At 48.0% G+C, this 22,395-nt stretch overlaps 4 protein-coding genes and 1 long non-coding RNA gene across 8 annotated transcripts in view; 1 reads left to right on the top strand and 4 right to left on the bottom strand.

The window, feature by feature from the left end:
• LOC120953852 (uncharacterized) overlaps positions 1-10,999 on the bottom strand; it is a 45,193-nt gene extending 34,194 nt beyond the window's left edge. Inside the window, exons 1-2 of one of the 3 annotated variants that reach the window (XM_040374166.2) lie at positions 8,044-10,999; positions 6,286-6,326 (exon numbers count right to left, since the gene is read on the bottom strand). The gene's annotated coding sequence lies outside the window, so the exon portion shown is untranslated. The remainder of the gene's footprint in view (positions 1-6,285; positions 6,327-8,043) is intronic. The other 2 variants (XM_049607587.1, XM_049607586.1) reach the window with 2 other exon arrangements.
• Positions 1-22,395, bottom strand: part of LOC125906856 (uncharacterized) — a 264,465-nt gene that overhangs the window by 34,194 nt on the left and 207,876 nt on the right. The window lies entirely within an intron of this gene.
• Positions 12,694-14,124, top strand: LOC120949918 (programmed cell death protein 2). The gene is made up of 5 exons (XM_040367522.2): positions 12,694-12,941; positions 13,005-13,108; positions 13,174-13,255; positions 13,341-13,571; positions 13,638-14,124. Exons 1-5 carry the CDS (start codon positions 12,762-12,764, stop codon positions 14,094-14,096), a joined length of 1,056 nt encoding a protein of 351 aa, XP_040223456.2. The 5' UTR covers positions 12,694-12,761; the 3' UTR covers positions 14,097-14,124.
• Positions 14,278-16,649, bottom strand: LOC120949917 (probable 3-hydroxyisobutyrate dehydrogenase, mitochondrial). The gene is made up of 3 exons (XM_040367521.2): positions 16,268-16,649; positions 15,104-15,343; positions 14,278-15,023 (listed from the first exon to the last, which is right to left on the bottom strand). Exons 1-3 carry the CDS (start codon positions 16,433-16,435, stop codon positions 14,439-14,441), a joined length of 993 nt encoding a protein of 330 aa, XP_040223455.1. The 5' UTR covers positions 16,436-16,649; the 3' UTR covers positions 14,278-14,438.
• On the bottom strand, positions 17,287-17,954 carry LOC120953550 (coiled-coil-helix-coiled-coil-helix domain-containing protein 2-like). Its single transcript, XM_040373604.2, has one exon. It carries the CDS (start codon positions 17,840-17,842, stop codon positions 17,348-17,350), a length of 495 nt encoding a protein of 164 aa, XP_040229538.2. The 5' UTR covers positions 17,843-17,954; the 3' UTR covers positions 17,287-17,347.

Below are 22,395 nucleotides of genomic sequence, written 5' to 3'. Positions count from 1 at the left end.
ACAAAAAAGGATATTTTTTGTGTATAAGGAAACAAAGGTGTTGAGGAGGAAGGGGGAGGGGGGTTGGGTGGGAGGCAAACTAGCGTTCCCTTTCTTCCGAGCTTGCACAACAATTTAAGAGTCCCTCTCCTCTCTTTGCTCGATAATGACTTGCTTTTATTCCTGAGGTTCTCTCTCTCTCTCTCTCTCTTTTATTTCCTCTATTTCTCTCTTTTCAATCACTCAAACCCCTTGCAATGGGTGGGAAGGAGGGGGGTAGGTAACACACTTGTGGAGAAGAAATTTGCTACACCACCCTTCTCCCACTCCCACCACCCCCAACGAAAAAAGAACCAGTTCAATCCGGACAAAGAATCATTGACGAAACGATATTGGGCGGACGGAAGCGTATGTGTGTGTGTGTGCAGATTTTTATGAGCCGATAGAGTTGGCGATCAGTGGGACAGAGAGAGAAAGAGAGAGAGAGAGAGTTCGATAGAGGGACACCACGGAATGGAGATTCGATCAACAATCGGTTTCTATGCATTTATAGACCTCTCTTCACTCCCTCTGTTTTGACCCCCGCAAACTCCAGCCCAGTGACAACTGGCCGGCTTTTCTCTTCCGCTGTGCATGAAGAATTCCCTCTTTCAACCTTTCAGAGCAACATGCACACACAAACACACGAACAATTTCGACAAAAGAACACGCCAACTGATTGACACAAAAGTGTGCTTCTAGTGTGTGCAGAGACAATGGGCACAAGAAAGCAAATAGAGCGAACAAACGGAACATAAAATGAAACACCAGCAACAAGAAGAGCAGGAGCCGTGCGGCGATGGGAGCACTCCATGGAACCGTTGTACTGTACACACACGCACACACGCACACACATAACCCATCATGGAGGAAGAGGAGGCGCGTTCCCCGCTCGCGCAAATTATGCAATGGGAAGATGGATGTGGAGACCCGACCGCTACACACACTGCCGGCGCGGCACACGGTTAATTTCCGCGGATGAGAACCAACGGGGAACGACGAGGGAGGGGGAGGGGGTGAGGGGAGTGGAGGAAGAACGAAGGGAGCAAGAAAGAGAGAGAGAGAAAGAGAGAGGAAGCAGCCTCACACACATTCAACGACGAAGCGGCATCATCTCGCGCACACAGTAAACGGACACAGGCGGCTGCAGGGCACAACACACGGGACACGACACCGGGGGGACCGGCGACCAAATGGCGTTTCTAAAAATTGTGTGTATTAGAATGGCACACACACACACGCATGCACGCAAGCACACACCAAAAAAAAACATTCAAGCAAGCCGTGACAACCATGCTCTGCTCGGCGTTAGACACTTCCGCTAATTCTTTGCAAATGTGCTTGCTGTGCTGTGTTGATGTATGTGTGTGTGTGTATGTGTGTGTGTGCTTAGTGCGTGTTTTACATGCAACTAATATGCTGCGTCCAAAAAATGTAAACACACACACAGACCAGTCCTTTTTTGTTCATTTATAGTTTAGACAGCATTTAGTAGCCGCTGTTACATTTCGGTCACAAAATAACACAGTTTGAGAGATCCCCAACAATAGGAGGGAGGGGGGATGATGATGGTCGAGGGGTGCACTGCTAAAACCCATTAGAAGTGGCCGAAACAAGGTGCCTGGGGAAAGGCACAGATTTGAGCTTCCCCACCCCTTCTTCTCCCCGTCGACAATTCTTTTTTGGAGTCTCTATTCGGATCGACATTACGAAATTTTTACACACACACACATATGCTGTCTTGGCTAAAATAAAAATCCTACCACCACCCCTTTGCTTCAATCTTCATCATCCCCCTCCTAAGCGATGACCGAATTAAAAAAGAAAAACCGGCTCTCGGTCAAAAACTGAACCCCAGAGCAAGCAGTCAACTAGCGAACCTAAACCCAGCGGCCCGCAGCACACACGCGCGCACATAAGCGTGCCGGCAGCAATCGTTGGGCAAAAGCAAAAAAAAGAAGCCAACCAGCCAGCAGCAAAAATGTAAAGCGCAACAGAGCAGCAACAGCAGCAGCAGCAGCAATAGCCAGCAAGAACCGCTGTGGTTCCTTTCTCAAGGACAAATCGCTCCCCCTTTTGCGAGCGCGCACACAAACACACACACACACCGATACTCATACACACGCGCACACCCGCGACTCGCTCACGCACACACCCGCGGCACACCTTTTTTTTCGCTCCAACTGCTGCTCTGTTTCGCTCTCTCGCTTGGGCACCACAGCAGCAGCATGCCGTGTCTGTTTCGCTTTCGCAGCCGCCGCACACACACACACACACTCCTTTTACACTCATTCAAAGCAGTGAGCGTTCTGACGTTTTCTACAAGCTTCGACGAAGCGCACCACCCTGTGCCCCCTGCCACCACTCACTCTCCCCCTCTGCTTCTCTCTATCGTTCGCTCTGTCAACCCCTAAAAAGAGGGTAACAAAAAAAAACTCATCCAAGCAGCAGCAGCTTCTGCTTCACGACCTGATGATGATGATGATGATGACGGTCAGGGCTTGGCTCTCCTGCTTGCTTGCTTGCTTTGCATATGTGTATTAGATTCGACTTTTCGATTGACTTTCGCCTCGCCGCCGCCGCTGCCGCCGTCATTCGCTATCCCCTCCTCCTCCCTTCCCTCGCCCGTTCTTCCCTCTCATTGGCGCCTCTCTGCACCTTCCCCGTTCCTTCACTTCTACCACCAACCACCAAACCACAATCGCAGCCAGCAGCAGCATCGCCACACCAGAAAAGCATGACGCGACGACACAGCAGCGCACACCGCACACCCCACCACCACCACCATCATCCCCACCCCATCTATCGGTCCACGGATCGGTGTTGTGTGCGTTCATCGTGTGTGTGTGTGCGCGTTTTTTTTTCGGGGGGACCCATATGCTTACATGTGGGACAGGCAACACAGCGCGTAACAAGCAGCGACACACGGTTAGACTGTCCGTAGACGCGCGCTCGGCCGAATAGGTTTCGTCGTGCACACATTTTGCTGTGCCTGTATGGATCATACAAAGGTGTGTGTGTGTCTGTGTTTCGGTATGATTAACACACTAATTCAATGCGTACACCTTACCCTATACAAACCCCTAATCCATTCGTCCTTTCCTCCTGTCCTGGATCGACGACTTTGATGATGGAATTCCGGAAGAACTACACACGCACACATGCTCAAAAACGGAACAATCTCCCTCCATTCACCTCCCCCCCCCCCCCCCCCCAGCCTCGCCCAGTTCGACTCGATCAGCAAGACAAAATGTAAATCCTAGCTACTCATCCCCCTTTGCTCCCAACCCGAGCGCGCATACCTCTTTCCTTACTAAGCGCCCCTGCCCTGCAGACTACCACACGATCGGTGTTGTCCGCTACTAAGTAGGCCCCCCCCCATCCCCTCCACTACCACCTTGGCATAGGAAACAGGCAAAGGAGCGCCCCGTTCGCTATGTGCGTGTGTAGAATCGACGATCTGATCGTCGCCGAAGGTAACTTCCGCAGCGGCAGTGGTCTGCCCCCTGTGTTGGCGCTGCCGCCATGATGGTGGTGGTCGGCTAGAAATATAATCGCCGTACACCGTCCCATTCAAGCTCACGTATACCAGACCGCGCACACACACACACACACACGGCAGGAAACAGCGTACGGCAAAGCGCACGGCAATGTAGAAAATATTCAAATTTATATCACCCTTCTGTGCGCCACCACCCTTCATCATTCGCCCTCTTACCCACCACCCACCACTAGAAATTGGGAGGGATATCGAGCGGTGGATGGACACGAGTAACACGAGACGCTTGCGAGACACATACACACACACACAGACACGATCATATATGCTGGGTGAGGGTGGTGTTTTAGAGAGCTCGTATCCTACCCTGCACCCCAAGAGCACATGGTTGAGAGGAGCTTTTACGATGCTACTTAGAGGATTGGAGGAGCATGCAAAACTCAACTTTGAACCGTTCTGGGATTTCGTGATGTAAATTAAAGCACTGAGCCTCAATTGATCATTTACACCACAAAGAGCTTTATAATTGTCATGTAAACTGTAGTTTACAGTATCAACCGGGTGGTACCAACATGGTATCAAAGACAGCATTCCACAACAGTGTAGTATACCAGTTTCAGCCGGAGCTGTCCCACGATAAAGGTAAAAGAGATTAATTCGATTTCGTGTTTGAATTGAATCCACAAGCCTATGTAACACTCGCACTTGCTATTGTTGAAAAACTTGGTGTCTAATTCTTTGTAATTCTATTTCAAAGTAGCTCTCTCCTTCCTGATTCAATGTAATTCTATGCAATCGCAATTGGTCTTTAGATCGTACCAATTATACCATTGGAGCAATTGAAGATCGTTTGATATCTCCAGAATTATGAGGGGTGTGATGTTTGACACAGGCCTCTTGTATTGGATTGGTAATGTTATCGAACCACCCTCAAAGGACTTTTAGGACATCCATATGGGCATATTTCCGGCACTCCAAAGTAAGGAAATAAAATCGATTCAAAAGCTAACAAAAAAGGTTCTCGATCACCTGATTTTAGCGAAATTATTAGTAGGAAGTGTTACCTAGAGGGAGGAAGCCTCCGAAGCCTGTCTATCACGGCATGATCGCGTAAGTTGTTACACCAAAAAGCAGGACTTATCCAAAAAGTTGAGGCTTTCGATATGGCCTGAAGGTTTCTACATGCCGGGGCAGTATGGTCTCATTAGTCGGTTGTGTGATAGAATAAGTCTCGTATGACGCGCATGACCGCACCGCATCTCATGACGTTTTTATTTGATGCAACAATCATAGTCCTAGACGCTAATGAGCATGGCTACCAGTGACTTGTTCGATTTACCCATAGCGGGATAGTCGGTATGAGAGGTTCGGTATACACGGAACATGGACTTTTGTTGTTAGGTCGTACGACTTGACCACTATAACACGCAACCGGTCCAGAGATACATACTAGTGATGTCCTCTCTGGAGCGCACCCACGACTCCGTTCCGACTTTTACTATTGTTAGTCCGATTCCTAGTCGTCCAGAGTCGTCCGGATTCGTTCGGAGTTGTCCGGAATCTGAGTCGTCCGGAGTCGGCTGGAATTGATCAGAGTCGGATTCATTAGCAGTCGTCCAGAGCTAATCGGAGAAGACCGGAGTTAACGGAGCCGTTTGAGCAAAGTGCTTGTGATCAGACATTTCATTTTGTTGTATTTTTTATCTTCCACTTTGTGCGTACACTTCGTATACAGGCCTTAGTTTCGAAGGCCGACTACGGACGACTACGGACGATTCCGATTCCGGATGACTCCGGGAGACACTGGACGACTCCGCGCGATTCTGGTCGGATCAGATGACTCCGGATAATGCTGGGTAGACCTCCTTCCGGAAATGGTTCTGAAATGGTCGGAGTCGACTCCGGTTTTTTGACAACTTTACCCATCACTTCACCAAAAATAGTATTCAAAGATCCAAAATCTCTTATTGATTGCTTGCCCTACCTCTCTACACCGATCCCAGGACTGCAGACCCAGCAGAAGCCATCTATGAGTCTCATATGTTTTAATCTGTTCCACATTCCACATTAAGGTTCCTGTTACGCGCGCGAACAGTGTTCTAACGCAGAACTGAACCTTTCATTCCAATCTCCGAAATAGGACAGAGCCCCTGGATTTCCAAGCTAAACTATCCCTTCCGACAGCAAATACTGCAACTAGTGGGAAGAACTGGTAAATGGGCAATGTGTCAAAGACTCTGCCCAAAATCCTTTGCGTGGCCTGCCGAAGAAGCTCGGATCGTAACAGTTTGAATAGCTACTCTAGTGAATTTCGTCTCAATACGCTCAATAAGTGCGGACCATGCGGACACCAGCATGTTATGGATAGACCATAACCATTGATACAACATTGAACTCTAGTATGGACCGGACTTTGGTGACAAACAATTGTTTTAAACAGAAAGGGTCATTGAAATCAGACGTCTGGCTGATAAAATAAACCACACAGCCGATATGCTTTGTCGATAATATTCATATTCATATTCATATTCATACACATTTTTGTTTGCTGTGGATTCCTTCTAGGTGAGGGCCCACTCAAACTGGAAGCTAAGGTGGAGTTTGGCATGGCAAAATTCATCAACTCGTGGCATTTGGAGCATCGAGCAAATCCAACAGAATTAAAACGATGGTTTTAAGCAGACTATTGGATCGGGATGTCATTTTCTAACAGGTTGATTGTAAATTTGACCAACTATAAGCTTATCGTATCATCGTATCATGCTTACTTTTCCTCACGCAGATGCCGATGCGTCCCTTCTATCCATAACTGCAAAAGGAGAGGGAGAAAGAGAAAAAAAGACAATATTAATACATTTCTAACTGTTAGGGCAAGTTTTAAGAGTTAGGCGAAACAAATTAACAATATAATTTACATCGAAACCATTGCCAAACTGGGTGACCCCTGTGTGAGAGGGTTCGAACTCTCTTCTCTCCCGCCCCACACTGCACCCCACCAGGGGAGGGAAACGTCTTGGCAAGATATTTAATTTCATATGTAAAAATCGACAATGGTACAATGACTTTTGGTAGCGTTTGCACTAGCCCTCGGGAGGGAGTGGGGATGGGGCGATGATGGGGTGTGTAAGTAGTTCACCGCACACCGACGACCACGCGGGGGGATGGTGGGAGAGAGCAATGCATGCATGTGCGTACGTGAAAAAGGTCTGTTCAGCGCTTGTGCTCTAACACGATACACACAATGGCTTTTCTTTCGCTCCCTCTCTCTAGCTCTCTCTCTCTCTATACAGCTCTCTATCTCTCCGTTTATTTCCCTCGGACGGACCACGGACCATCACTTTTTTTGCGGCCAACATGGCACACATACACACACACCAGTAGAGCGAGCTGGCCGCAACACCGGAGGGGCCCGCCGGTAAGGAAATCGCGCAACGCCAACTGTGGTGGTGGTTCGCCCAATTTCGAATGGAAAGGAGCAGCAAGCAGCAGCAGCAGCAGCAGCGCCAACTCTCAATTTCATGTTCGGCTTTCGCAACAAACCTGAATATATTCACACACAGTCGAAGGAAGAGGGCAACAAAAAAAAAGCGACACGAAAAGATCTTCTTCGCTGAACACACATATGTGCGAGCTCACTCAACACAACCACCAACCCAACCCAGCACCGCCAGCACCAGCCAGCAGCTCAAACCCCATTCATGTAAGTTTTCTTTCTCCAGCTCCGTTTTGAGCGTTTTTTTTTTTTTTGGTCTTTATTCAAGTCCAAAACGATGGTGCGATGGGGTGGTGAGCCAGTGCAAAAGAGAGGGGTGGATGGTTGGCTTCCAAATTTATTCACATTACCTCCCACACTCCCGCAGTTTCACGGGACCAGCAGCGGTGGAGGAAGAGGTGGAGAATCGTCCGATCTAGAGACAAATTAAAATGATCTCTTCGCTCGGTCTTCGGTCTCGCCTCTCCAAACATGTGATCTCTAGACCATCATCTTGCCCTCTCACTGCTGGTTTGGTTGTACGTGGTGTGGTTGGCCATACCTAATGCTCTATACAAGTTAAGTTAGTAAAATACACCCTCTCTCTCTCCCACTCTCTCTCTCTCTCTCTCTTTCTTGCTCTCTCACTCTCCCCATCACTGTAGGAAGCATAAATGCGGCGAATGTTAAGCTTTTATCACGTTAATAACTTTTTGATTCGTTAAATCATAACTTCACACATTGTAATAAACCATCAGTCGTACGTGTCCGTCCGCACACACAACCTTGCTACTACAAAGTGCTACGTCTATGTGTGTGTGTGTGGGGCTGTATGTATCCGTGTGGCAGCACACAATTAAGTAGTTTATCGTGGTCTAGCTGCAATGTACGGAATCAAAGTAACCTCTGCGGACTGACTTCTTGCAGCTTACCTCTTCAAAAATGCGTGCACATTCGCTCATTACCGCACACTGAATACTCCCCCCCCCCATCCTCATTACAATAGTACATAGAAAAACACTTAAAAAAGGACCATTCATCCTATTTTAATTACCTTTTTTTTGGTTGGTTTGAGCCAATGATGGTTGCCGTTTTCGCCCTTTAGTCGGTCAACTACACTCGCCTCCAATCGATGGTGGGGTGGTGGTCAACACACTTTGTTGCCAGCTGAACCCACCGACGATGATGTGTGCGGCGCACCCGTCTCGCTCTCGCTCACAGGCCAGCAGCGGCCGAGCCAGCAGCATACATAACCACCGACAGCATCTCTTCTCATCGGCTCATCTCTTCCGCGCTGCTGCTGGTGTATGAGGGGGGAGAGGGGGTTGTATGTGTGACTGACTTGTATAGCTGTGTGCGACCCGCAATGTTCCCAGTGTGTGCGTACGGGTTTCTTTCGCTGTGTTTGTGTGTTTGTTGGTTGGATATGTACGCGTTTTCCGAAATGAATGAGAAGCAGCCCCGCACACACACGAGCCCGCGCGCGCACGCACGCAAGAGAGCGAAGACGATGTCTGTCTCTTTTGCCCTTCCTTGGCTCGTGTTGCACACACCGAAACCAGCGCACACTAAATGGTCACCCGCGCACACCGTCCCTCTTGCGACAGCCACTAACTAGCTTCCTAATTCATCAATTTCACGCGCACACACACACACACCAACACGGGTGAGCTTCTCTTTGTATGAGCGCTCGTCGTGACGTTTCTGTGACCGAACCGTGGGGAGTGGGGAGCGAGATCGACAGAGACACGCGGGGCGCGATCGACGAGTTGCTACCACTTTTTTCCCCCCTCACTTCCACTTTGACCCACACTAGCACGCACACGCCCGAGCGGACGGACACATCATTTCGCGCACACGGCGACGTCGTTCCACGGCCAACTACTACTGCTTTTCTCTATTCACGTTGCGCGACACCACACCACACACACACACACATCCCGTCGCCCGACATTCGGGACCCGGTGTGAGCGAGCGAGCGTGCACACGACAGAGATAGCGGAACCGGTCTCTAGCGCGTTGCTTCTCTAGTGCGCTTTCGCTTCCCTCTAGCTTGCGCTCCGCAAGGATAGACGACACACTGTGCTGGGTTGCACAGTTCCCTTGCGCGCTCTCTCTCTCTCTCACACTCGTTCACCCGCAAGCGTGCGAGTTAACAAAAACCCGAAAAAGCAGAAACCTCACCACACTGACAGGCACGCGCGCACAAAAGCACACACACACACACAGCCACTCGCAATTTCTTTCCACTTTTGCTGCTGCTGCTATGGGTGGTTACGGAATCTTTTCGCTTCTTCTCACTTTTCAACCTCGTTTTCGTTGCACCCGTGCAATCTTCCTATAGCGGCACCGCTTTTCACCTCACACTGCACACACTGTGTGTGTGTTTGGAGGTTTTTGTATGTGTGCTTGGAGTGTGTGTATTAATGTGTTGCATTAGCAAAAGGGGGACGGGACGCAAGCGGGTTGCCTTATTCCACCCCTGCACAAAACACACGCACACACACCGCAACACACATGCACGATCACTTTATCTTCTTCTGATGGGTGTAAAAGCGCTGCTGTTGCTACCGCTGGCAAGCAGCTTTAACAGCGAACGGGACAATCCTTCCGGTAGATGTACGGGGGAGGATGTGGGGAGTACGACACCTCCTTGCTGCTGCTGCTGCTGCCCGGCAACCAACACCAAACACGTTTCGTGACACCGCTGGCTTCGACCGACCGACCGAAAAATTGATCCCAGTGTCGCCGCCGCAGCTCTCTCTCTCTCTCTCTCTCACTCACACTCTGGTCTTCCTTCAACGGCCGAAAAAAAAAATCGAAGGAAACCACGTCGAGAGACCGCTGCTGTGCGTTTTTAATCGGCACCGCACACCACACACTTCACACTGCACAACGGCTGATCGCGGGGAGGGAGCAACGCCACCATACACACACATACACGATCTAAAAAAAAAGCCACCCTTCTGCCGCACGTCACTTCACGTTACTTTTCACGTCTCTTCCGTGATCATTCACACCCCCACCCCGTGTGCACGCACGCACACACACACGCATGCACGTCCGCACGCGACACAATCAATGGGAGCGAACACACACTCACACGCGCTCACACGGCACATACACTACCGCGTAGCGGGAGGAAATCCGACCAGTTAAATAGGGGGAGGGGGGCAAGAAAAACGAGTGCGGTGTGGAATGGAATTGAGAAGAAAAAAAATCTCCTTCTTCACGTTCACAGCCGGGCCCGCAAGTTGGGTGTTCGTTTTCCTTTCCTTTTCTTCTTCTCACACTTTCATCCTTTTTTATCACACAGCTCTGTCACCTCGCGTTAGAATTCGATTCGAATCCGAGTTCCGATTGGAAATACTGCTTCCAAGCACAGTAGTAACCGACCGCAGAGAGCGATTAGTGTTACAACTTTCTTTGTCCTTTCTTTTCACACCGTCGACACGAACGCACGGTGGTGGGGGGAGGCCGTCTCTTGGATTCTGCTGGCTGCACCGTGCTGCTGCTCGCCTACCCTGCTACTGACTACTGCTGCTGCTGCTTTTTCGCTGCTGCTGACAGCCACTGCCGAAGCTGCTGCTTCCGTCGACCGATGGACCACTTACAAGTGGACGGGCCGGCACAAACACTACCAACCTGCCCAGCACCGTACGTACACGCCAGCGCACGCACACTGCGATGCATGCGCACGGGTTCCATGGCACGCGCCCGCACACACACACACCCACAGCTGATCGTAGGAACGTCCTTGTGCCGGGGCCCGACAACCGGGTTCGCTTACTTTGTACGGGTTTTGCTCGACCAAATGGCGAAGCAATGGCTAAACAATGGTTTGCACTTAGCTTTAGGGTAGTTTTTCAAGCCACCGAGCTGTCCGAAATGATTTGCATTTGCGTTCTGTGCACGAGAAAGTGGTTAGCAACGGGGATGGAGATGGTTAGAAAAAAAAATTGCTTCCCAACACCCAGGCAACGAAAGTTGACGGGTCTTGATGGTAGCGTCAGTTTGTCGTCGGATAAGAGAATGTGGGAAGCGATGTGAATAGGTACGTTCTCACAAGTCATATCTTTCTTCAAACTTTTCCCCTTCCACCAGCAACAAGTGTAAAAAAAATGCGTTCACCCACCACGATTGATAAAATTATAGTAATTTAACAAAATAATTCTTAAAACACGGGTTCTGGTCAAGGACTGTTCGTTCCAAAAGTTCGTTACAACAGTTTGACATCTGACAGCGCTTTTCGATTCAAATTTGAATTATGATTTTAATAATGAATCGGGCTGGTAATAGCAAGAAAATAGTGAATTAGTTCATACATTTTACAGGAAGAGTACGTATGCATCTAGTAATAATTTTTGAACAATTGTGTTTGACTGATATTTTCTAGCAGAATATGCCGTGTGAGAACGCGGCTAATAGAATGTGAAAAAACGAGTTGATTGTGATTAATAAATCGTAAAATAGATATCATCAAAAACATAACTAACAAAACATAACTTAATATGTACATAAGTCTGGTTGTCTACTAAAGACGTACAACTATCTGGCAAACCTATTTCAGCTCTAGTATGCAGAGCTACGATCAAATTCAATATGACTCGAGCGTTTCCTATACAACGTTCTTTCAATATACGTGGAATATGAACATGTTATTACAGTATGAGCTCAGCGGTTTCGGATACAATTGCGTGCCAACTAGTGAGGTCGCACACGATAGCTGAGTTGCTTGGCAGACAATGTGATGAATCAAATCGCCACCGAACAGTTTTGTACATAAACCTTTTGTTAACCAAACTTAAATTCATTGCAAGGGCTATGCTTCTTAACTCGATGACGACCATACCGGTGTATCTTTCTGCCAAAGCTACCTCGTTGGTTAGCTGACAACCCAACTATTGAGCTGCCAACTAATGAACAACCCAACTAAAAAAGACACAAACAGTGAGGTTAAACTATATTACACCTGTTCTCACTATCCTTCAAATCTTTATCCGGTTGCTATGGATAGCTACGATAACTACGTTCGAATCGGTTTCAGCTACATTTGGATTTAGCAGAAGCTACACATTGTTCATTGCAACGCACCGTTTATTCGATGAAGGCCTACCGGTTTGTATGAAAAAAAGGGTTGTATAAAAAAAAAACATGTTTGAGAAAATCACAAAAATCTCATGACCTGTTGAGAATTTTTTGTATGGAAAAACGTGCCACCTAAAAAGCACAAATTAAATACATAGTTGGCATGCAATCGAAGTTCAGTCAGTGAGGCCAGACTGTAAAACAATTATACAAAAGTTAAAGAAAGAATTCAAAGTCTACCAATAAGCATTTTACAAGCATGCAATGATCATCGTGGATCAATGCACAATCATGTGAATTTCAATGTTTCAGAATCCGTGCAATTTGCTCTTTGGGCCAGCATCGATTTTGTTCCTTGGGTACGCCGTTTCCAACCAGATGAGAACGATTAGCTTTTGCTGAAATCTTGATAATTTACATGAAAAAGGACTAAAACCAATGTTTTCTTACTGCCTAACCTGTTGAAAATACACTGCTCGAACGTTTGTAAGTCGTTTCTCTTTGCACTAAGCCGTTTCTGCTCGCAGAAAACTTCCTGCATCCGTTGGAAATGTGATTGCACATGTCCTACTGCGAACTGTCAAACGCACGTTTTCTTGTTTACATTCCTCTCCAGAATAGCGGTCCAGTTGAACCGAACAGTTCAACAGCTCGGAAAGCAGTGAGGAGTGGCTATTCCGCGAGATGGAGGTTACTTCGGTAGATTTAGGTTTTCTGGAACCGTGTGAACCGTGGCTGCTGACGAACAAATTCTTCCGCAGCAAGGTTGGCGGTAAACCGGCATGGCTAGAATTGAAACACCTGCCAAAACCGGACGATCTGCTGTGTGGCCAGTGCAATGAGCCGCTTGGATTTCTGTGTCAGGTAAGCGGGTAAGAACGGGCGGGCGAACTCGATACATTTTCAATTGTATTGTCTCATTTTTAGGTTTATGCGCCGGTAGAGGCAAACGAAAACAGCTTCCACCGAACGCTGTACGTGTTTGTCTGCTTAACGGCGGCCTGTAATCAATCACCCGAACCGGAAGCAGGGTAAAAGCAGCAGCGTAGAGGATGAAAAACAAGACGGATAAATCAATTTATTGTTACTATTACAGCACCATCAAAGTACTACGCAGCCAGCTGCCACGGCGGAACGAGTACTACGAATATGATCCACCGGATGAGACGAAAGAATCGGTAAATGTCTTCTGATTGACACCTGTGACGCTCTTCTAGCGGGAAAATTACGCTCCAGTGTCCCCTTCTCCTTCCCCTTCCACAGCCGGCGATCAAGTCTCCCGTACCGCTTTGCGTCGTATGTGGTTGCCGTGGGCCCAAGCTTTGCTCGCGCTGCAAAGCGGTCAACTACTGCAGTGCGGCCCACCAGCGGCTCGATTGGAAAGCGGTCCACAAAAGTGTGTGCTGCAGCGAGGAAGGGTCCACCGTCCCGGCGAGCGCTACAAGCAGCATTCAATTTCCGGAATTTGAAATCATTACCGAAGAGGAAGAATATGTAAGTTCGCAATCGCAAAAACACAATCGAAAACACTCTAATACGGCATTTACTGGGGCGTTTTAGGAGCCAAAGGCAAAGCTTTCGGAGGAAGAGAACGCAAAGCGGCAGCTGGCCGAGCTGGAGCGTCTGAAGCAGGAGGGCAAAGCGGGCGCCCTGGACGAGCTGTCCGAGGCGGAGCTGGACCAGTATTCGTCCGACCAGGTGGAGGATAAAACGTTCGACAAGTTCAAGGAGCGCATCTCGGCCGACCCAGAGCAGGTGCTGCGGTACGAGCGGGGCGGCAAACCGCTCTGGCTGTCGCCCAAGCTCCCGCAGGCCATTCCGCCCTGCGGACGGTGTGCCGGACGGCGGGTGTTTGAATTTCAAATTATGCCCCAGCTGCTGAACAGCCTGAACAGCGAGCAGCTTGACTGGGGCACCCTCGTGTGCTACACCTGCGAGGCAAGCTGTGATGTGCAAGGGTACGCGGAAGAGTACATCTTCCGGCAGGACGTGCTCAATACCGATACGGCGAAGCACTGAATAAAGCGAACGACTGTAAGTATGGAAACGATGGTTATTATTGGGATGAATGGGATAGGGTAATCGGGTGTAATAATCCTAATGAGTTAAATTAACCAACACCATGATTCCGAAACATGAGCATGATTATCTAACTCTACTAATCCCATTTCTCGTAGTAAATGCACACACCACGTGTTGATTGAAATTTGAAAAATAAAATCTAAACGACCGTTTATTGGCGTTTCATAAATGCATGCTCTGGAAGACTGTATGCGCTACCTGGGTGCGTTTTTTTCCGGTAAGCGCCGCGCCTGGTCAGACCGTTTACCCACCAAACCCCCGTCGCTTCTCGCTCGTCGCTCACTTGCCCTCCGTGTTCTTGAGGAAATCGTACACCACGGAAAAGTCCTTGTTGGCCAAACCCTTCGCCATCAGCGTCCGGTAGATCTGGTGCGTGAGCGCACCGAGCGGGATCGGCGAGTTCGAGCTGGTGGCGACGGCCGACGCAATGCCGAGATCCTTCGTGATCAGCCCGGTGGCGAAACCGCCCGCATAGCCGCTGGCAGCCGGTGCGGTCGGAATGATGCCCGGCACCGGGTTGTTCACCTCCGACGCCCAGCTACGGCCGGTCGACGCGTTCACGATGTCGGCGAACACTTTCGGATCGAGCCCGAGCCGGATGGCCAGATTCATGCACTCGGCCAGCCCGCACATCGAGATGCCCAGCATCATGTTGTTGCACACCTTGGCCGCCTGGCCCATGCCGTAGCCGCCGCAGTGCGTAATCTTCTTGCCCATGCCCTCGAGCAGCTCCTTCACCGCCTGGTACTCCTCGCTCGTGCCGCCGACCATGAACGTGAGCGTCGCGTTCTTCGCACCGGGCACACCGCCGGACACGGGCGCATCGACGAACGTTGCTCCGGCCGCCTTAACCTTCTTCTGGACCTGCAAGTGGGATAGTAAAAGCCGTTTCCCGCTCAGTACAATAAGGACAATTCGTATTGCATGCGCGTTCGTATGCGTACCGCCTTCGCCACGTTCGGATCGATCGTGCTGGAGTCGATGAAGATGGTCTGGTTCTTGATGCCGCCGCCACCGATGATGGTGTCGTACGTGTCCGCCACGATGTCGTTGTTCGGCAGCATCGTCACCACAAAGTCGGACGCTTTGGCCAGTTCGGCCACATTGTCGTACGGCACGGCACCCTTCGCCTTCAGCGATTCCTTCGCGTCCTTCGAGATGTCGAACACGTGCAGCTTGTGGCCCTGTGGGGGAAAAAACGTTAATGATATAGAAGCATTTCATTCCAATTTAAAGGCATTTAATTGAATTTTTCAATTACGGTTGTCCGTAAATATGATTTTTTACAATAGGAACATGACGCACTCTCACAGATATTGCGCAGTATCCATCGAACGCAAAACGGGTAACCACGGCAACATTCTATGCATACGTAGCCGTTTCACTTTCATTCTAACCGCTGCCGCGTGTAAATGAACTGTCCTCCTCTTGCCCCCCGCCATCCTCCTGCCCCCCGTCCCCCTCCTTTTCGTGGGCCCTTTTTCGCGATCACTGTATATGATTGATTTTCAAGGTCAGCTAAGAATAGCAGTTCCGTGCGCAACGTGAACACACTAAACCGGAACGCAAGGTGATCTCTAAAATGTAACGTGAAGGAACTTTGTGTTTCGCACATTTCCTTGGCGGGGCACGAGTTATCAGTAATTAGCAACATTGCGCATTGACATGCTCGCAGTTTCTAATGCCCAACGGAACGTTGCGTATGTCTGTGTGTGTGTGTCTTTCTGTTTGTCCGTGCGTACGTAACACACACGTATACGTTATCAAAGTAGGCGTGAGATGTGTGTACCGCCAAGCCTCCACGCGTTTGACGATCACCACCAACACCGGGATAACGACCACTGATGGCGAGACAATTTTTATCAATTTGACATTGAGCTTATCATACGCGGGGCTGGCTTTCGATAAAGAAAAAAGCGAAGAAATCACCCCATATGCGGTGGGGTGCTGCGGTGTAAGGAAGTTTCTTCCCCTACCGGCACACGTGAGTGTTTGTGTGCAATTTTGGACCACAAAAAAGAAGAAAAAAACGAAATCAAAACGCCCTTTACGTAACGCGATCCGGCGGTGTGTATGCGGCGGATCGGAAATGTGAGCCCCCCACTTACCTTCGCCATCAGGTTGCTTGCCATCGGACCGCCCATGTTGCCGAGCCCGATGAACCCAACATTCTTGGGGCCGCTGCTGAACGAACGGATCAACAGGTCGGACAGCAACTTGAGCTGCTGCTGCTGCTGGCTGCTGCCGGCGGTACGCGTCAGTACACGGTAGGCCATTTCGATGGGGTTTTTTTTGCTTTACTGTTCTGGGGCTGCTACCACACAACGCAATCCGATCGGCACACCGGGTGGATCTGGCACGGGCAACTGTGAAGTTGGCGAGAGCTGTGTTCAGCCGCTAGAAACGCTCCGCTACGGTCGTTTATTTGCTCGGTACTGTGGTGGAGCAGCCTGGTGTTGTGCAGCGAGTGCCCGGTTGGCCTGTGCCCCAATACAGACGTGTCGCTAATATCAGCTAGTGTGGCGCAAAACATACGCACACCGATGCACGCGTGGGGAACCCAGCAAACCGGCTTTACATTGTTGCGGCGACGTTGCTGTTTTTTTGTAACCCAAAATAATACGCACAAGCGATACACACTAGCGGTACCGAGGTTGGAAGTTGCCGAACACATTTCGTCGGTGAATAAGCCGGAGCACATGCATTTAACTTTAAATAATCATTTGCTTGCACTTGTGTTGGTTTTTTATTTGAAAGAGAATGTAAAAATGTTGTAATAAGCAGTAGCACTTAACAATTAGGCAAATTTTACTTTTATTGTTAAATGTTCACAAATTACCTGAATATGCTCATATTTATTAATATTTTTTTTTGTGATTCAAAATTTCACAACAATTTGAGAATTTTTTATCTAAAATCGTCGTCGATCATCAAACCATACCGAAGGGAACCGCTTGCATGCAGGTTGTATGCAACATATTCCGATAAGCGCCACCTCTTGGGAAATTTTGGTACTACCGTCTGGCGGTAAAATGACACAATGAGCCAATTGAATTTTAAATCAATTATTTAATGAATTTTGTTACTCTTATTGTTTTCAAGATTCTACTCTGCACATACTCACAGATTTAAAATTCTGCTCATATATATTATCAATCATTTTGATTTTCATCCTCTATCAGCAAAGACTAAAGAGTCAAATTTTTCGTCGAAGCTCGGTTCTTGCACTGCTGCATCGCTTCCTTGAAACCTTCGCAAATTTTAACATCCGCCTCCCTGTCGACGCACGTAAGAAATTGCTTAATCTCCAGGTTGCATACGTCCGGGGGAGCACTCTTCTCCGTAACAGCAGCCCCCTGCTCCACGGCGGATTGTTTTTCCTTTTCTAGTGCATCCGCACTTTGCGGATCCTTCGGCTCCGTTCGTTCAAACAGCCCTCCCAGTGCACGGCCCAACACAGATCCTAGCGCAACTCCGCCGGCCGTTGCTGCCATTTGGGAGAACAGTCCTGGTGCCGCGGGTGTTGCTGGTATGGCCGACGGGGCCGGTTTCGTTGGTTCGGCAGCGCTGCTGCCGCTGGACGGTGGACTGGCACTTTTGCCAGTACCACCATGATGGGATTTGGTATCGGTAGTTTTACGGGACGGTGGAACCGTTCTTGCCCGTGTATCACGACGCGGCATGTTTAGATTTTGCTGTGTGTGTGCTTTATTTACAGCGTGTACTCTTCGCGACGTGACATTCAATCAATCAAAGCCTACTGCATTTGACGGTTGCGCGGGGAAGTTTGGTTGGTTTTCTTCCAGCCATGTCCTTGATCGTGTATGAAATGATCATTCTATGTGTCTACAATTGTCATAGTAAAAGCTTAAACAAATTTTAAAACATTAAAACATTAATGCACATACAATTTTCTAATGGCGCCACTCCAAAAACCAAAGGTTGTTTGGCATATGCGTGTGGTATATAGCAAATGATAGACGATGTGTACCATGACGATCGCCCAGCCCCAATATAGTAAGTGAGTGCTAATTAGCTCCATCACGAACTGCAACCTCAAACCGGTGCTTCAGGTGAAACTCGCATATTTAGCCTTTCCTTAACCCCGTTTTATACCACAGCCCACAGTTGTATGGGGGAATGATTTCGTTTGTTATTGTTCACGCTCACAAAAATGAGATCAATCAATAAGCTACGAGCAAGATAAGAAAGAGTTGATCGCAAATGAAATGTAACCTTTGCGACGAGCAAAATGTAGAAGCGCCTAGATGTGAAGTACAATGTTTAAATCCGATTCGAGACGATTCTTTATCATCATCATCATCATCATTCTGTTTTTTTTCTTTCCTTTTTGTCACGTTGTGTTTGTTTGATGCGGTATCTCCGAGTATTTACCTGTCCCGGAGCATCCGGGCTCATAAGATGTGTGTGTCCCGAATGGTCTATATCCCTTGACGCTATATCTTTGTTGGCACTCTGGCGCCATATTGGAGCAAACAGTGCGCGGGAACATAGAAATCTCTGCAATCTCCAAGTCCCTGTCCCTGTGCGGGGTACTTGTTGGGGCGGTGATATAGAAGGAAAGTGGTAGAGGACACCAGGGAACAACAACACAAATTAAAACAATACTAAAGGAAAGGGAGTAGAAGAAGAAGAAGAAGTAGGGCTTCAAGGCGCTGGGGTGCAGGAATATTGCAGTGAATGTGAAGAAGCACCAGCCACCGACGTCTTGACTTGAGCAATCTAATTGCCTTCTTTGAAGGTTCCCCCATCTGGGCGGGCGATACTCTTTTCAACAACGTGTACAGCGCACACCGCAGCTGCTGTTGCTGCTACGGCTGCTATCTGGGCGCTATGGCTGGATGTGATACTAAAATTGTGCTCTCGCCATTATCTTATCTCCCATCCTGGTTGGAATGTGTGTGTGTGTGTGTGTGTGTGTTTCGATTTCGATGAGCTCTGGGTGTGCGGCAGGGCCGGCAACCTGTGGCACGGACGATACTATTTACCGGCCAGAGATGCCTATGGTATGAATAACGCCTGTTGTTCTACAGAGATCCACGTCATATAAGAAAAGCGTTTTATCCAACTTCTGCACCGAACGACATGTGGTGTAAAAAGTGGGGAAACATTATTCTTACTCTCATTTTACTCCATTTTACATTGCTTGTTTCGAAGATATTTTCACATTCTTCAAACTAATGCTCGATCAAGATCGTTGCAATATTTATGAGTCACCGTGTGAAATGAGTAAGTTATTTCACTAGAAATTATCCCGCCAAAGGTTGCAACAATAAACACTACTTTCTTTGCGCCGTGTGCATGACACCACCGTTATCAGTTTATCTTTCAGCAATCATAAAATTGATTTTGTTAGGTCATAGCTTTCGATGGAGCGTTTTTTTTCTGTCAGCATAAGGCAATTTTTTGTTATGAATTTATAAAGTACCATGAAAGAGTGTAAGAATAGATAGCTTTACGTAGAACAGTAGAATATTGGAGTTGGAATTACCAGCAACTTTAAATGATCGTCTGCCAAAAAAGATCCTCAAATGTAGTTAACAATCAGCAGCTGGTGGTACATCTACCATAGGTTCTTGTTAGTTGATTTTGTCAACCTTCAAGAAGCTCATAAGAGGCAATTTCTGAAACTAAATCATTCCTTATATTGCTATCTACTCGTAGACCATTAAAGATAACAGCTTAGCGCAATGTTTCTGCGCCTGTTTCTGAAATCATGTAAACGCATTTCCATGCTTCAAATGCCTTCAACGGTTGCCTTTAATCAAATTCCCATCTTTAATTGGATTTTAGTGTTTGAGCACCCCCACCACGACCACCAATGTTGGTCGACTGGGTGTTGCAACAGCAGTCATTGGAAGACGTTGTCGCTTTCCTTCAATTACCGGTCGTGCAATGATCGATCGGTGGCTCCTCCAAGTCCAAGTTGATCACAGAGCGCCACCCAAGGCACAGACCGTTTGGGTGTTCGTTGTTCCCCTTGGTGCACCGGAAGCTATCAGAACGAGTGCGTGTCTGTGTGCGCGTGTGTATGTGTGTGATTCAAAATTAGATTGCTCCGGCAAAGTAGAACAGCAAACAGGCTACGACCGAATGCGACCGCGGCAGGCGGCGTACCCGTTCCGGTGATAATGGTGCGATCATGTGCGCCTACGACAGCGCCTGTGGTAATGTGTGTGTCAGCAAGCGCAGCAGAAGTAAAGCAGAAGATCTGCTTTCCCTCATAGCCCCATTATTACCTCCGTCCAAAGGTGTATGATTTATCAGCGACAACATCCTGCAATCACACGCCAACGCCCAACACCGTATATCAAAAACAAGGCCCTAAATAAAGTTAAACAAAAACCATCAACCTGCTGGCTTATATTGCAGTGCGGATGCTCGACGCGACGGAAGCCTTTCGTCAGTGGGGGGTTTTTTTTTGTCTCTTACAAAATCTCCATCGTGGCCTCGGTGACAGGTGACAGGGCTGCTGATATACCTCTCACCCATCCGATATCTACACGCCAAAGGAGAGATGACTCTCCGTGGACACACATTAAGCAAACCGTGTTAACATATTGAACAAACACAGTGTGCGCGCGCGCCCTCGGCCGGTCACTCTTACACACACACACACACACACACACTGGTCTGTGTTGGAGAGTGTGGCCGAATACTGTGACCTGGTGTCCCTGCTATATCTCTCCCCTCCTGCCAGCGCATTAGCGCAGCGATATAGAGGGACACGGAATACAGTGTCATCCTCCCGGGTGTATTGTGCTTCTTGTTCGTGTAACCCTCTGGTAACCCTTTCTGTGTAGCTCCCCTCCCCCCCCTCCCTCCCGAAATGTCCTGCACACGAGCGTCGAGTATATTGCGCCTGAAGATCGCTGTTTGTTTTGTCGAAATAAAATCAATATTTCGCTTTCGGTTTGTTCCGTTTTTTCTGGCTTGTCCTTCTTTGCCTTTCTGATCGAAACGAGGAAGGGAAGGAAGAGAGGAGGGAGCGTTTTTTTTCGTGGCTTAAAATTGTCAAATGTACTTCTGTAAAGATCCCACCTAACATAATGGGCGCACGAAGAACAAAGGAAATGTCCCGAGATTGAAGGTGTGAAGATGCTGTTGGGGGAAACATTATGTATATAGCGACCACAACACACATACACGCACCATCACCATTGGCTTTTATTAATTGTAATGTAACTTCAATTATCAACAACATTCCACTGTATAACCATAACGTATTGTGAAGGTGATCGTTAGGGAAGACCATAGAGTACAGTTGATAAAACTCCACTTTATAAGCAACTGATGGAGTTGATCATGTAAAAAAGATCGTTTTATTAGTAACCTCAAACAATACATCTCCAAATTTAATCTGACTTATTGTTAGTAACCTCAAACAATAAATCTCCAAATTTAATCTGACTTATCATTCCCTTGCTCATATTGATCATACATAATTGATCATCTCGTTGGAACGATCGTTCAATAATCATTCCATCTAACATATCATTCCCTTACTCAAATTGATCATACATAATTGATCATTTCGTTGGAACGATCGTTCAATATTCAATTCCAACATTAGGAAGTTGAAGTTGATCATCGAAGGAAATCATCTAATAACATTTCCAATTTAAATCAACACCTGTTTGCATTTGCGTAAACAGGATCATATAGGAAGGATCATATCATTACTCTACGATCAGTAGCCACTTCCTCCAATCGCTCTTGCTACAAATTTGTTTGGAAATTTCCATCTCTTTAAGCTTCTTCTTTGTAAAACACCAAATGTACAATTTGTTGCAACGGCTTAGCTGTTTTTTTTTTATCTCGACAGCACCTCGAATGTAATCCTCCACTGCTTCCCCCTCGCTCCCGGGAGCGCAAAGAGATGCGCAGACGCTTCGCACCGTAAAGCCAACAATAAAACAATCCAATACGAATAGAGGGTGCATGTATTTGCATAGATAACACCATTTTCCAGCTCCAGCATCTACACTACCCAGTTGGCGCGATTTAGTAGTACCCTGAGTGTGTGTTAGTGCTTGCTCTACGGGTAGAGTAGTTGTGCAGTGTTGTGTAGTGTCGTGTGCCGCACAAGTTTCGCTCGTCTAGTAGGAAGCGAGACAGCACCAGCAGCAGCAGCAGCACGACGATCGCGTCAGGTAAGAAGATCGCCCGCTATTAGTACACAGACGGTGTTGCCCTGTGCAAGGTGTTAGCAAAG

This window comes from Anopheles coluzzii, chromosome 2 (assembly GCF_943734685.1).
Source record: "Anopheles coluzzii chromosome 2, AcolN3, whole genome shotgun sequence".
Lineage (NCBI taxonomy): Eukaryota > Metazoa > Arthropoda > Insecta > Diptera > Culicidae > Anopheles > Anopheles coluzzii.
Note: the sequence above shows the minus strand (reverse complement) of the source record. Positions and strands in the feature narration are given on the sequence as shown.

Coding starts and splice junctions, on each gene's coding strand:
- LOC120949918 (XM_040367522.2), top strand. CDS start 12,762: ATGGAGGTTACTTCGGTAGATTTAGGTTTTCTGGAACCGTGTGAACCG. Junction 12,942..13,004: donor CGCTTGGATTTCTGTGTCAG/GTAAGCGGGTAA, acceptor TCTCATTTTTAG/GTTTATGCGCCGGTAGAGGC. Junction 13,256..13,340: donor CGGATGAGACGAAAGAATCG/GTAAATGTCTTC, acceptor CCCCTTCCACAG/CCGGCGATCAAGTCTCCCGT.
- LOC120953550 (XM_040373604.2), bottom strand. CDS start 17,842: ATGCCGCGTCGTGATACACGGGCAAGAACGGTTCCACCGTCCCGTAAA.
- LOC120949917 (XM_040367521.2), bottom strand. CDS start 16,435: ATGGCCTACCGTGTACTGACGCGTACCGCCGGCAGCAGCCAGCAGCAG. Junction 15,344..16,267: donor CAAGCAACCTGATGGCGAAG/GTAAGTGGGGGG, acceptor TTTCCCCCACAG/GGCCACAAGCTGCACGTGTT. Junction 15,024..15,103: donor ATCCGAACGTGGCGAAGGCG/GTACGCATACGA, acceptor TCCCACTTGCAG/GTCCAGAAGAAGGTTAAGGC.